The sequence below is a fragment of the Falco biarmicus genome, chromosome 10 (genome assembly GCF_023638135.1).
Source record: "Falco biarmicus isolate bFalBia1 chromosome 10, bFalBia1.pri, whole genome shotgun sequence".
Classification (NCBI taxonomy): Eukaryota; Metazoa; Chordata; class Aves; order Falconiformes; family Falconidae; genus Falco; species Falco biarmicus.
In genome coordinates this window covers 1,502,832-1,516,027 of record NC_079297.1, presented here as the reverse complement: position 1 = coordinate 1,516,027, position 13,196 = coordinate 1,502,832, and the positions used below count along the sequence as shown (strand labels likewise).

Here is a 13,196-nt window from a genome sequence, read left to right as displayed (position 1 = left end):
AATATTGAGACAGGAACATTAGCAGAACAGAATCCTATTAGTTCAGCAAGTCATGGTCAATAGCGAGAAATAAGTATGTGAAAACCAAGAGCAGCCCTAAGGAAAGCTTAGGCTGACACAGACGAACAGACCGACCGCTCTTTTCCTGCCAGCATCCCTCACTTGCTTGGGCACATCAGCATCTGCTTTGAGCACAGAATTATGTTCAGATGGAAAAGCCCCATACTTTTGAGGGAGTCAAGTCTAGCTTAATGAGACAGACAACTTTACATAATCAAGCTCATTTCAATCTCATTTACACATTCACATCCATCCAACAAGAATGGAGATCAAACTATTCAGAGATAATATCCAGTGTAGTAGAATGGTAAAGCCTAGTCATTTTTCCACTACAAAAGACACCTGGACATACTAGACTATAATCTTACAATTTCAGTTCTAATACTGTTCTAATACTGTTCTAATACTGTTCTAATACTGTTCTAATACTGTTCTAAGTTCTAATACTGGGGGGAAAAAATGCATCTCTTTTCCAGATATCCTATCTTAGGGGTACATGTATGAAGAATCAGTAAATCAGCAAGAACACTAGTATCTATTCGCACTGTCATGAAGAATAAAGACAAGGTGGGCTGCAGGACACCAGCTCAGAAATGTTGATATACTCGCTTTATCCCAGAGATGTCAGGCAGACATGCAAACTCAGGGGATTGAAAGAAGTGTGAAGTTACAAGACAGTTAAGTGCTACAAGAGATAGGTACAGAAAAGTCAGAACACGAACAGTAAAATGGCAAACTAGCTGCTATGTCAGAGGGGAACGTGCAGCCATACAGGCTATTCAAAGATAGAAAGGACACCAGCAAGAAGGGATTGGGTGCTCCCAAGTTACAACAGAACAACAAGCGTGACCACCATTTGTAATTACTGCAAAATACAAGTAATCCTTGCTAAGGAAACAGATACAAGGTAAATCTAAATTCCAGCAGCATGGGAAAGACTGGCAATATTTCCCCCATAGTAAATCAATAGATGTGAAAGGTTGCATGTTTGAAGGGCAATAAATCAACAAAATATTCAAGGGCCAGATCTTCAGCTTGTGTGAATCAGCACATCCTAAATGATTCAATAATTAGTGCTAGATTTCCTACTCAAAGGGAGCGTGGTAAGAACTACTCTGAAGTAATCCCACTGTAACGAGCCAGGTAAAAGCTACATCTACACAGCGCATAAGTCACCACAGCTCAGCCTGCTCACAGTAAGTAACATGGAACTGCCAACATCTTGTGAGAGCCAACACAGCCAGAGATGTACAAGACAAAATTAAAAACATAAGATGAAGTGGTTGAAGAATGTGGAAGTGAACCATGAAAGCTACTAAATGCTACGTAAGTGTCAGAAAAATCATGAAAGAAAAGCTAACTGGAAGGACTGTGTTTCAAAGGGAAACAAGTATTTAAGCTTAGTAGATCCTGACAGAAAAAACCCAGGAGGGTTAAAAATTGAATATGTATCTGGTTGACTAGACTGACACGTGAAGATCTGATAGCTGTGCTTCCAGCAAGTTTAAGACAGATTGCACCCATGTAGAAGAATGGCTGCAGAAGCGTGGCCACAGAATCCCTAAAGATCTGCACAATCCAGGCCTGGAATTAGAATTGTGCTGAAGTTGTTGTGCTGAAGTTAACAAGAAAGTGGCCTTGATCTATTCTTGAATCCTGAGACCAAGTAACTTTGTTGTGCTAACAGGCTGTGGCTGTAACAAGCTGCAGCTGTTAGGGAAGACAGGTGCAAGGCCAAGGGAGATAGGGAGCGGAATGGGAATAAAGGGAGTAACAAACCGCAAGGCTAAAACATAGCTAACTCAAGTAGCTGCATGGACAGAATGCTTGTTCTAATCATGATAATTAGTGGTGTGAGAGCAGCGTGTGCTTAGGGGCTAATAACCAATTATATGTTTGCTTTGGGAACATGCTTGTGTATCGAGTCTATATAAGAAGTGTTAGAAGCTAATAAGGATGAGCAAGATACATAACTCATATTGAGTAATTTCTTGACTCCAGCGGACCCCTCTCCCAACACACCCACTTGAAAAGGAGCAGAGTCCCGACACTTCCCAAATCAGGTTCTCAAACTGCAGCACAGATGTTTCACAACTGCTTCACCTTGGGAACTTCAAGATTTAGATAAAAAGGTACGTAAATTTAGATGAAGGTAAGCTGACATTCTTACCTTAAAATCAGATAGCCGAGTATAAGGATGGACAGATTTAGTCCAAAACATGGACACAACAATTTGCCCAGATTTCTGGGAACACACATTGCAGAAACATGTGCATGTTTGTAATAGCTGATCATCAAAGTGATATCCTTGCAGTCAAAGAAAGGGCAATGTAAGGTACTTGGTAATTCTTCAATTCTTCATTTGTACCTCAAAGCTACTACACAGAAAACGGAAAGGTACTAGCCAGAAAATTACCAGAGAAAGCTCCTCTGCCCATATTTTGTTAGTTCTGACAAGGCAACTGCTTTATTCTTTGAAATTTTCTATGGAGCACAGATGGCAAAAAAAGCATTTTGTCACAGTATATGAACCTGAAGGGACCACTGCCATATGCTCCACTAACATGCAACTCCATTTGTAACTAACTGACCTGGGTATTACTTCTCATTTCCAGATCAAGTGTCCTTACTAAAAGTTGTTATTTAGGAAGAGGATGAAGCTACATTTTATTAGCAACATTGGACTATCATTTTGGAGATAATTGTCAACAAAACTTTTCCTTTGAAGATGACTGTGTGTCAGCTTGCTGATCAACTCCTACGTTGTATTTCTGGTGTGCTTTGCTTGATCATTAACAGATGGTTTTGGAATCTTAAGTCCTTCAGCAAACACTTCATAAAAGAGCCCAGACATACACATTTTACTTCCCAAACGAAAATATTTCCACATTTAGTCTCACACCTGGTTGCACTCCAAAGGCAGTGGGATTTAAGTCCAGCATCCTTTTCAATGACCGTATCTCAAATTCTCAGGCTTGTTTTGGAAAACTAAAACCAGGTTAGTTTTTTAAAAGGCAGCTGCGAGTTGTGACATGATCCAGATTTTTCCAAGAACAAAGAATGCAGAGACAAGTTTAAAGGGAAACCTGAGGGAACTGTCATTAGTATTTAATGGATCTATTAGGACCAGTTTGTGATAAGCTCTGCCTAGGTGCAAATGGGACCCAGATGATCAACCACAGTAAAAGCGGTTCCTAGATTCACTCCACGCTCAACTCTGCCCCTCAACTTGAGGCTGCTGGACAGGCATGTGAAGCTTGCTGTGAAGCTGACATTCAGCAGAAGGAACAAGTTGGTTGGGAGAAGCTCCCCGAATACCTTGAGGCAGTACAGGGTTTCCCACCACCTTAGGGAAGAGCCCCAGATCAAGCTATAAGGTAACTGGACACTCCTATCACAGGACAGACAAGTCCCAGTTCTCCACAACAGATTAACCCCAAGAAACAGCCCACTTTGACTCAGCATCACCAAAGCCAAGCATTCAGAGGGACAGAAGCTCCCTGCAACAACAACATTCAGTAGCAAAATTAACTCAGGCACCAATAAAACAAATCTACACGATCACACCTGAAGCTGGATTCCTTACAAGCTTGCATCTTCCTGCTGCTCTAGCTCACCTTCTTCGGCAGGAAATGGACTCCGACAGCATATTTGTCACTATGGGTCCACAGCTCGATCTGCGCCAGCACCTGGTTGGTGAAGGAGTTGCTCATGACGAAGCTAGGGTGACCCATGGCACAGCCCAAGTTGACCAGTCGGCCTTCTGCTAGCAATATAATGTGACGACCGTTGCGCAGGGTATAGCGATCCACCTGGGTGGGAAAAAAAGCAAGAGCGGTGCAATGCCAGGATGAAAAGAGCATTTTAAATCACGCAAAGCTTTGTGGGCTTTCCTCCCACATCAACAATTCAGCAAAGGGCTTGCCACACAGACTTTGATTACAACTGAGACACCCCTCCCTCAATTCCCAGCCAGTGTTTGCAAATCCTGTAGCTATTCTGGGCTTCACACAACATAAATCTTAGCATCTGTTTCATATTTAACCAGCTATCCAGTTCTTCTGGCTTTCCCATATGCATGTCGTCTCAGATAGCTGTGGTGGGGCACATGCTGCTAGCAGTAAAATGCAGTTCAATATATGCCTAATTGAAACTGGTGGGGAGAGACAGGAGAGAAGAAACACCTCTGCATGCAACCGCCCAGAGCCTTTGCATCTAATGGGTAAGAGCCAGAGTCCTCAGCCTGCTGAAACTGCTCCCCTGTAACTCTTCCCACTTCGTAAGGCCAACGCTTTACAGTATAATAAACAGCTGTCCCAGCTTCTGGCATATTCTTCTTTGCTCTCAGGGGACCAAAGGCATGGTCCTCCACTCAGGCTGACTACCAAGCTATGCTGGGGACAACAGGACTCTGCACACAAGATCAAGTCTCAGGTGAGCTAAGGAGACAGGCCTTCTTCTGTGTGAGAGTCCCACACAGCTCAGGAGATATTGTCACTTAACATGTGCCTCAGCTGTCTGGGCCAGATTGGGATCCTGCAGTGTTAAAGTTAACTCTGCTTCTCCTTTCCAGTCCCCACTAGCTCTTCTTTCCCCTGCTTTCACCCATGCAGGAGGTTACAATACTGAAACCCAGAATGAAATGACAATACACCCTAGGAGTTACAAGAATATTCAGTGTCCACTGGTATTTATGGCTCGTGTCACACCAAGCACAGGGGAGCAAAGCAAACCTTTGGTAAGACTTAAGATAATCAACGACCAACTCTGACAAAGGTTAATGCTTTCAACCATTTACCTTATGCTGTCATAGCACAGCAACTGTGAAAGACCTACAAGGGTTCCTCCCCACAGCTGTATTTATACTTTTAGTCTCAAAAGTTTTTTTAATATGAAGTCAATATTAATATGAAGTAAAACACACTTCATTTACTGTTTTATTCTTAAAGCTTTGGCCTGTAAGTTAAAAGCTACAGGGGATGAAGCTTTAATTCTAACACCAGCACCTCCTAACAAAACATCTTAGTGCAAGTCCTTAGCAGAGATTTAACAAGTAAACCAACACAAACCATTTCATTAAGAACAGGTATTTTGCCATAAGAGAAGGTCTGTGCCTCCACCTGCCTTCTCCAGCTATGCTTCAATCACAGCACTATTTTCTACTTCTTGGGTTCATACAACAGATTGTGTTTTCATATGCAGACAGTAACCACCTCAAACAGAAGCCCTAAATAACATTCTTAATATCTCCTAAGAGCAGTACAGCAAGGGAGGGTTAATAAGAATGCTCTCCACTGAGCAGCTGCAATATTTCTTATGGACGCTGATTCTCCATTGTGGACCACCAGTGGCAGTGCTCTCAGTCCCGCAAAAATATCATATGGGCTATCTTAAGATTGTGGAAGCAAAGAAAGAAAGAAGAAAGCAGCCAAAAAGCAGAACACTACTTATATTGAATATTATATTTACAGATTAAAACTACTACAAGGTAGCAGTTAAGTAGCATTTCAGTTCTGAAGTCTGAATTGGGTGGTTTAGGTGTCAAAATATTATATCCATACAATATCCACACAATTTGCACATGCACAGCTGCTGGCTTGTGCATAGAACCGCATATGTTTGGCAATCTGCTGACGAGTCATTCAGTGTACAGGGTAATGTAGAAAATGCAGATTAATGTCTTTGCACAGAAAAGTAGAAGAGGCACCAGCAGAGGCTTAAGTCAGCACCATGGAAACACATTTCATCTACAGGTACATAAACGGGCTGATTCATAAATCAAGAAATTGCTACAGAAGTAGAATTCAAGTTATCCAAGTATTAAGTTCATCTCCACACTTATACAAATGCCTCATCCCTTTCCCCATCAGCATTTAGCTTGCTCTGCACTTTCTGGCTGTTTTACACTTCCCTCCACACCTTGCTACACAAATAATTTGTTTTCACAACCAAAGCCCATTGATCCCACCCTGACCTTTTCTTCCCCTCTAGGGCTGAGCTTGTGCTAGAGACATCAGTCTCTCTAACACCAGAACACAGGTAAGCAGGACTGCAGTGCAAACCCATATTCAAAACAACCTGCCAGCATTTCAGTAAAACTTATTTCCTCCTTAACTGTACTTGGAAAGCAACAGATGAGTGAGAATGGCACAGTAAGATGTTTTCCTTTCCCAAGTATTAAACATTACTTACACCAGCTCACCACTTGTAAATGGAGACCATATGGTACTGAAAACTACCATGTTGGACACTTACACAGTTACTCTGTACCTCTAGCTGAAGCCTAGCACTTCTCAGCTCTGGTATTAATCCTCTGAGCAAGAGACAGATGTCTTCATAGGAGGTTAGAGATTTTTGTTCCTGTACTATATTCTGCCCCCTCCTACAGGATATAGAAAAAAAAGCTGCCAGGTCTTAGCAAAAATTTTAATATTTTTAGTACTTGATATTACAAAACATAGGATACCACACCCACAACACTGATGTGAAAAAACTGTGTTCCACTAAAGGTAAGTGCAAGATTTCACACCTTTAAAACACAGCACTGACCTCCCCTGGAGGCCCCCACAAGACAAGATGACAACCTAAGTGTCCCTTCAATGAATCTGAGAAAGGAGTAACAGCCTAAGTGGCACACCAGCTGTTTCCTTCCCAGATTTCAGTATAAGAACAACTCTATCAATTATTGTAATGACTCATCACCACTGCCCAGAGAAAGGTCTTAGCACATGCAGACAAATGCCCATGCAGGTGGTGGAAGCTGCAGAATACCTCCTGGGAGCTTGCTTCTAAACCTAGTTATTGCCTAACTCTTCCAGAACACGCATTTGCAGAAAACATCTACTCAATCCTTTTTAATTTGTTTCAAGGATGGAATTTGGGGCTCTAAAGTCACATTTTGCTGCCCAGTCCCTGCCTCTCCACCTTCTGAAACAAGTGAGCTTTTATGATGTGTATTAGTCCACTCCTGCTCAACTGCCCAGCATCCATAGCTATTAGGCACAGAGAATGAAAATAATGAAGCTTTTACACACAACTTGTTCACATCACACCTGCTCAGCAGGTACTTCTTTAACTCATCATGCAGGTCTGAAGTGTTCAGTGACAAGAAATTGAAGCAGACACAAAATGGAGCAGAGGGGTATACCACTAGCACAGTGTAGCTACCTACAGCATCAAGTACACCCCTAAGAATCCAACTGGAGATTCAAACGCTGCTTCAGATTCACTGCTAGAAGTCAACAAAACTCAAGAACTAACCTGAGTCACAGACCAGCTTTTATTTGGCTTAGCAATGTACACATCCATAAGCCATACTCACTTCAGTAAAGCTTTGAACATGTTGCATGGCCATGTAAGATCAGATTTACCTCCAGGCACAACCCAGCTCCAGTGGCAACCAGTAGGTGGGTAAGGAAAAGTACCAGAACAGCCCCTGGGTGAAGTGCTATTTCCACCAGCAAATCCTCTTAGCTTCAGCTAACTGTGCATCAGGCTGAGACAGAGGTAGTCCACTCTGGGCTGTCAGACACCTTTTACAAACTTTAGCTAATGACTTCCAGGCAAACACACTCGCGGCACCTACATCACGCTGAGCAGCTATTTTCACAGCTTTTGCTCTGTGAGCTGGTATCTCCTTTGCATCACTCTGAACATCCTGCTTGTGACACCAGCAGTTTATATAATAGATCAGAGAGTTCAGGTCAGAAGGTAGGTAGGTCTTCAGCATTAAACCATATGGATAACCTTGACCCCAATTCCACCCTTTTTGAAAGGTAATACACTAGTTTTAATCATAAACTTGTTAAGAGTTTTCATACCTTGGATTAGACTACATCTCGTTGTGCCCATTACATCTGTGACAGACAGGCACATTCAATATGAAGGTAAATGAAGAAAAAGGGACTACTCTGCCAACAGTGACAATTTTTCATATGGACTTTTAAGAGCCACATTGAATGGCCACGTGCAGGTAGTTTGCATGTTACCATATTAACATCCAATTTAGCCTTCAAAAACATTTACTTTTCGAGCAGTCCAGTTTTAGTTTTAAAATCCAAGCTACCAGCAAGCAAGCAGCTAGCTACAGGCTCCTCTAGGACAAGAGCTGCTGAGTAAAGTCAGCTCCACCCTAAGGTCATGGGCAAGAGCAGACTTGAATGTAGTGAGAACTTGAGGGTATAACTTCATAACTAGCTGAGCCCACATAGTGTCCTAGCAGCAAACAGAATATTGAAAATACTCTCACAACTGCTTAGGAAGAGTTTGATGTGGGTGGCCAATAAGCCACAGGGGAGTTATGAAAATTGGAAGACCAGACTGAGATCTAAGATGTATGCTTGGGTGTGGTGTTTTTAAAAAAGTAGAAAACCTGTCCCAGAATCCTGCTGCTGGTAAGCACGCTCCCTCTTGAAAAGGTAACTGGAAGCCCCATGCCAAGTCAGACAAAGCCTGATTTGCTTTATGTGATGTTCTTCCCCCATTGCTGGTGTTACAAACCAGCTTTAATTCAGTTTCATTTTGTTTCTCTGCTTTTTCTGCTGAAGAGCTGAAGTTTTTAGATCCCTACTTTCCTGTGTACCTACAGCCACAGCTTGACGTAAACACATGGTGGGAATGCAAGCTAAGCAAGGATAACACATCTCGTCTTGTCTGCCCACACAAAGACTTCTGGTCTATACAGGTTTCTAAAATGAAGCCACTAAGTCTGGGAAAGAAGTCTCAGCTTGGCAGAGCTCCAGATAGGCTTTCCTGAGGCTTCAGTCTCCAAGTAAAAATAAACATTTTGAAAATAATGAGGTGTGAATTTTTTCAAACCTTGACAAAATACCAAAAGACATTCCCTTGAGATTCACTCTAATCCTGATCCCCTGCACCAGGACCAAGACTGTTCTGGTGCAGAGCAGCACACGAGCAAGCATCTTGCTGAGAGGAAATTCAGATCAGCTGCCAGGCAGCCTATGGGCTCTGTTCTTAAGTTTTATGCAGACTCTAATGGTCTGTTCTGTATTCATCATCCAACTTGCTTTTTGAAATTGAGTTATGGCATTGTTTTCAACTGGGGGCTAACAAAGAAAGCATATTGCCATACCTCCTCACCATACCCCAAATATCAAAGCTGGCTTCCTGTAAGGAATGAACTTGGTGTAATTAATTGTCTACACAACCACCAGTAAGGGGTAGGCTCCTGTTTGCCAAGGAAGTAGGAACAAGAAACACATGGAGAAAGATGCATCCATACCAGGTGCCTCTCAGAGAACACATTGTACACTTGGGTACTGGCTGGAACCGGTTGCTTTAATACGAACACAAGAATACAACATGCAGCTTGTTCCGGGTTAACTGGGGAAGAGCAGAGCAGAATCTCCACTCTGATCAGCCCAGAGCAACACTGGCTTCCCAGAGAGCTAGAAACACAGAGTACCTGAAGAGAAATAACTCCCTTTCTGGAAAGGGACACGGATTAGCTATTGCTTCTTTCTAGCAGGAGAGCTTGTGCAAGGGCTGTCTCACCTGAGGTTTAACATTCACCGCCTCTACTGCATTTTCATTCAGCCACTTTGCATCAACTTCCACATCAAAATGACCAATATTACACACTATGGCATCATCCTTCATCTGCTCAAAGTGCCTGCAAAAAGAAAAAAAAAAAAGCATATCAGAAGTTAACGCACAAAATTTTTTTTCTTCAGCACCAGAAGATTCTCTGGTCCATAGCCCTGCTCAAGGAGAAATGAAAAGTGCCTGGCTCACCGACTGCATTTGACTCTCACAAGATGTGTGGGTCTGGTAATCTTCCAGGCACGTGAAGTCTACTGGAAAATAACCTCTCAAGCTTCTAGAGGAAGGACACTTCCCAAGGAACATAAAGAGGTTATTGGAGAGGAAATATTTTCCCAGTATGGAAAGTAAAGCTATTTTGTTTAATTGATTAAAAATGAAATATCTGCAGTTATTCTCTGCCCTAAACAAAAGAAATTTTTCTTCATGATTTTAAAGTTTTCAGCAGTTCTACATCTCTGGAGACTAATGGCCTTACTTGCTCCCACTTAATCTGATCTTTCACTACAACATGGGGAGTCATAATGGCAAAGACAGGAATGAGTTTGTGAAGAGTGGAGGGGTTATAAATTGAGATCTAAGAAGTGGCAACCAAAAAACCAGCAGGGCAGTTTATTGAGAACAGACTAGTTTCAAGTCTGCTACACATACTCACAGACAGAATCACTTTCAACCTTCACCTACCTCTTCTGTTCACATTTATCTGCCCTAACACAAATTTAGCCCTGATGCTCTCATTCTCTAAAGTTTATATATCCCTCTACACCTTTTGTTTCTCCATCATCAGACACTAAGGCAGGAGCAATTGCAATGTGCCAACACCCAACAGAACTGAAAGGCCAAAGCCCCATTTTCTCACTAAAATGATGTTAAATCCTGGTGTCCAGAATTTGTGTGTTAACCCTCACCATACCGCTGACAAGTTATGACTGTATTTAAAAAAAAAAAAAAAAAAAAAGGTAACTGTACAGGGATGCTTTCACTAAAGCAAGTGGCTAGACCATACCTGCCCTGAACAATGTCAGTGCAGCCAGTGGTGGTAACAAAGATATTGCCTTCTTTACAGGCCTCCTCCATGGTTGTAACTTCATAACCTGAAAAAGGGAAAAAAGTTATTCCTCCATCCAACCACCAGCACTTTATTAGAAATCAGATACAATATTACAAGAAGAAAAGTACAGAGAAAGAATGCATGAGAGAAATCTGTGCCAGCACCTGACCTATGGAGGATGCAAGGTAGTGGGCATACCTGCCTTACTGAATACCAACTTAGCACAAAAATATCTATCCCTCAGCTGTTTCCAATCCATAGATTTACACATTCAACCTCTTCTGTCCATAGGTGTAGTATCTCCCACAGCACTCAGACTGGATTCAGGAGGTCAAGTTTTCAAAGGGAAGTGCACACACAACACCTCCAGGTTCTAGTCAGGTATGAATAGAAATGGGATAAACTGGTACTAAGGAGCACAATTACATGAGGCACCCAGATGAGAGAAGGAGCACAGCTGCCAAAGCACACTATGAGCACAGCTGGAAAGGCAGAGCACACGGCATTGCTCTCCAAGAACACCTACTGAAGGCAAGCCTGATGTTTCACTGCAGAGATATTCTCGTGAAGTCACAACCCACACTGGAGGTTAGAGCTGCACAACTTGAAGATAATGAACCCGTTCAAAACCAGACTTTCAGCACTATGAAATTGGAGCCTTACCCCTCTATGGTCTCTATATCCTTGACCCCAAACACATCTTCTAGGTCTATACACTAATAAAATCCTTCACTAACAGGAAAAGAATTCCTGCAGCTGAACTGGAATCACCTTCACCTCAACAGGGACAGGGCTGAAGCCCACTGAAACTTTCTCAGCCAACTACCATGTATTGCTCCACACTGACACACAGAGACCCCCGCCAGATGAATGAATTTCTGCATCTCCTTCAGTTCTCACCTTCCATGGCTGCCTGCAGTGCATTGATGGGATCAATTTCAGTGATGATGACTCTAGCTCCAAAGCCTCGCAGAGCCTGAGCACAGCCTTTGCCCACATCACCGTAACCTGCCACGACTGCTACTTTTCCAGCAATCATGACATCTGTAGCACGCTTGATGCCATCGATGAGGGACTCTCTGCACCCATACAGGTTATCAAACTTGCTCTGAGGAAGAAAATGGAGCTGTTTCAAACAGATGAAAGTCACTCAAGTAAAAATTCCTTAGAGAAACAAAACAGACTTGTATATCAGTACTACAAACCAGGAGACTGACAGCCAGCTAAATACTTTAACCACAGTGAGGGATGGAAAAATAACCTGGTTTGATATTTTTACGTATCCAGTTTCTATCTCTATAGTTATTTATACTAGATACGGGCTTCAGCACACACCCATGAGAAGTATTTCGTATATATGTTGTGTCTACTGACTAGGGCTTGTACATGTTAAAAGCTTGTTAGAGGTAATCTGAATTTATCAAATAAAAGCACAAACAATTCTTGCATACACAGGTAGGTAGGTCTTAAGTTCCTTAACCAGATGATCACCAGTTCTCTGCTGCTGTTTATCAGACAATGAACTGAGCCAAGTGCCACAGGCAGGCAAGACAGCACCAGAACTGCTGGCCAAATGATTAGCACGCATTCTTATTTTTGCAAGACACATGCACCCTGCAGAAGCAGCAAGTTGCCCACATCAACCATGAGAAATTGGTTCCTGAAGCCCAGGAAGATGAAAATTGCATCTTCCTCCAGGTTGAGTTACACTAACACTGCCAGACCTCACCACTGCTCAGATCTAGAAAAATCCAGCAAGAAGCCATTCACAATACTAGTCACTGCAGCCAAGAACCCCTGGATTTCAGCTCCTAACACCCCATCACACAGCATCCTCTACTGTAACATTTAACATGAGCTTAACAGCCCAATCTCCAAAGCAAAATTCCCCTGCCAAGTCAGATGTTAAACAGTATTCCACTTGAACATCTTCCTAAACTCACGAACACATATTGCTGTACTGATTTTTGGAATGCTCCTTCTTGTTCTCCTTGGGCCCTTTGTTTTGACCAGGAAGATGGGCTGTATAAACAGTTTTGATTATCTGAAGAGTTACAGAAGCCAAGAATCTAAAAAAAATTTAAAAAATGAAAAAAAAGTCTGACTACACAAGTTGTGCTATGCTTCCCCAAGGCATGGGTATAAAGAACTCACCATTTACAGCAAAATTCTGGTCTCAAAGCCTGCTCTGTGCTTTCTACAGCTTTAGGTCACCAATCACTCTTGCTTTCACTTAACACAGATAGCACTGTCTGCTATAAGCAATCTTAAGACTGTGTACCTAGATGTGAGTAGGGGCACAAATGGGACCTACCTTGCAGCTATGACTGGTACCATCTAGCTTGTGTAAGGTGATGTTACAGTTTGGTTTCAGCCTATAGCTTACAACAGTAAAATTTGTATAATATAAAAATGCAGAAGTCTATGTATAAAAATGTTGCAGCTATGACTCCCAATGCATTATCTCAGCAAGTTACAAGGTAAGCAGCACATTGCTCCCAGCCTCAGAAGGTGGCCAAGGACT

The 13,196-nt window shown here is 42.4% G+C and overlaps 1 protein-coding gene across 1 annotated transcript in view; it reads right to left on the bottom strand.

Annotated features, from left to right (window-relative positions):
- Positions 1-13,196, bottom strand: part of AHCY (adenosylhomocysteinase) — a 28,928-nt gene that overhangs the window by 990 nt on the left and 14,742 nt on the right. Inside the window, exons 6-9 of the mRNA XM_056353585.1 lie at positions 11,573-11,780; positions 10,628-10,715; positions 9,574-9,691; positions 3,678-3,872 (exon numbers count right to left, since the gene is read on the bottom strand). Coding sequence (XP_056209560.1) covers positions 3,678-3,872; positions 9,574-9,691; positions 10,628-10,715; positions 11,573-11,780 — 609 coding nt within the window. The remainder of the gene's footprint in view (positions 1-3,677; positions 3,873-9,573; positions 9,692-10,627; positions 10,716-11,572; positions 11,781-13,196) is intronic.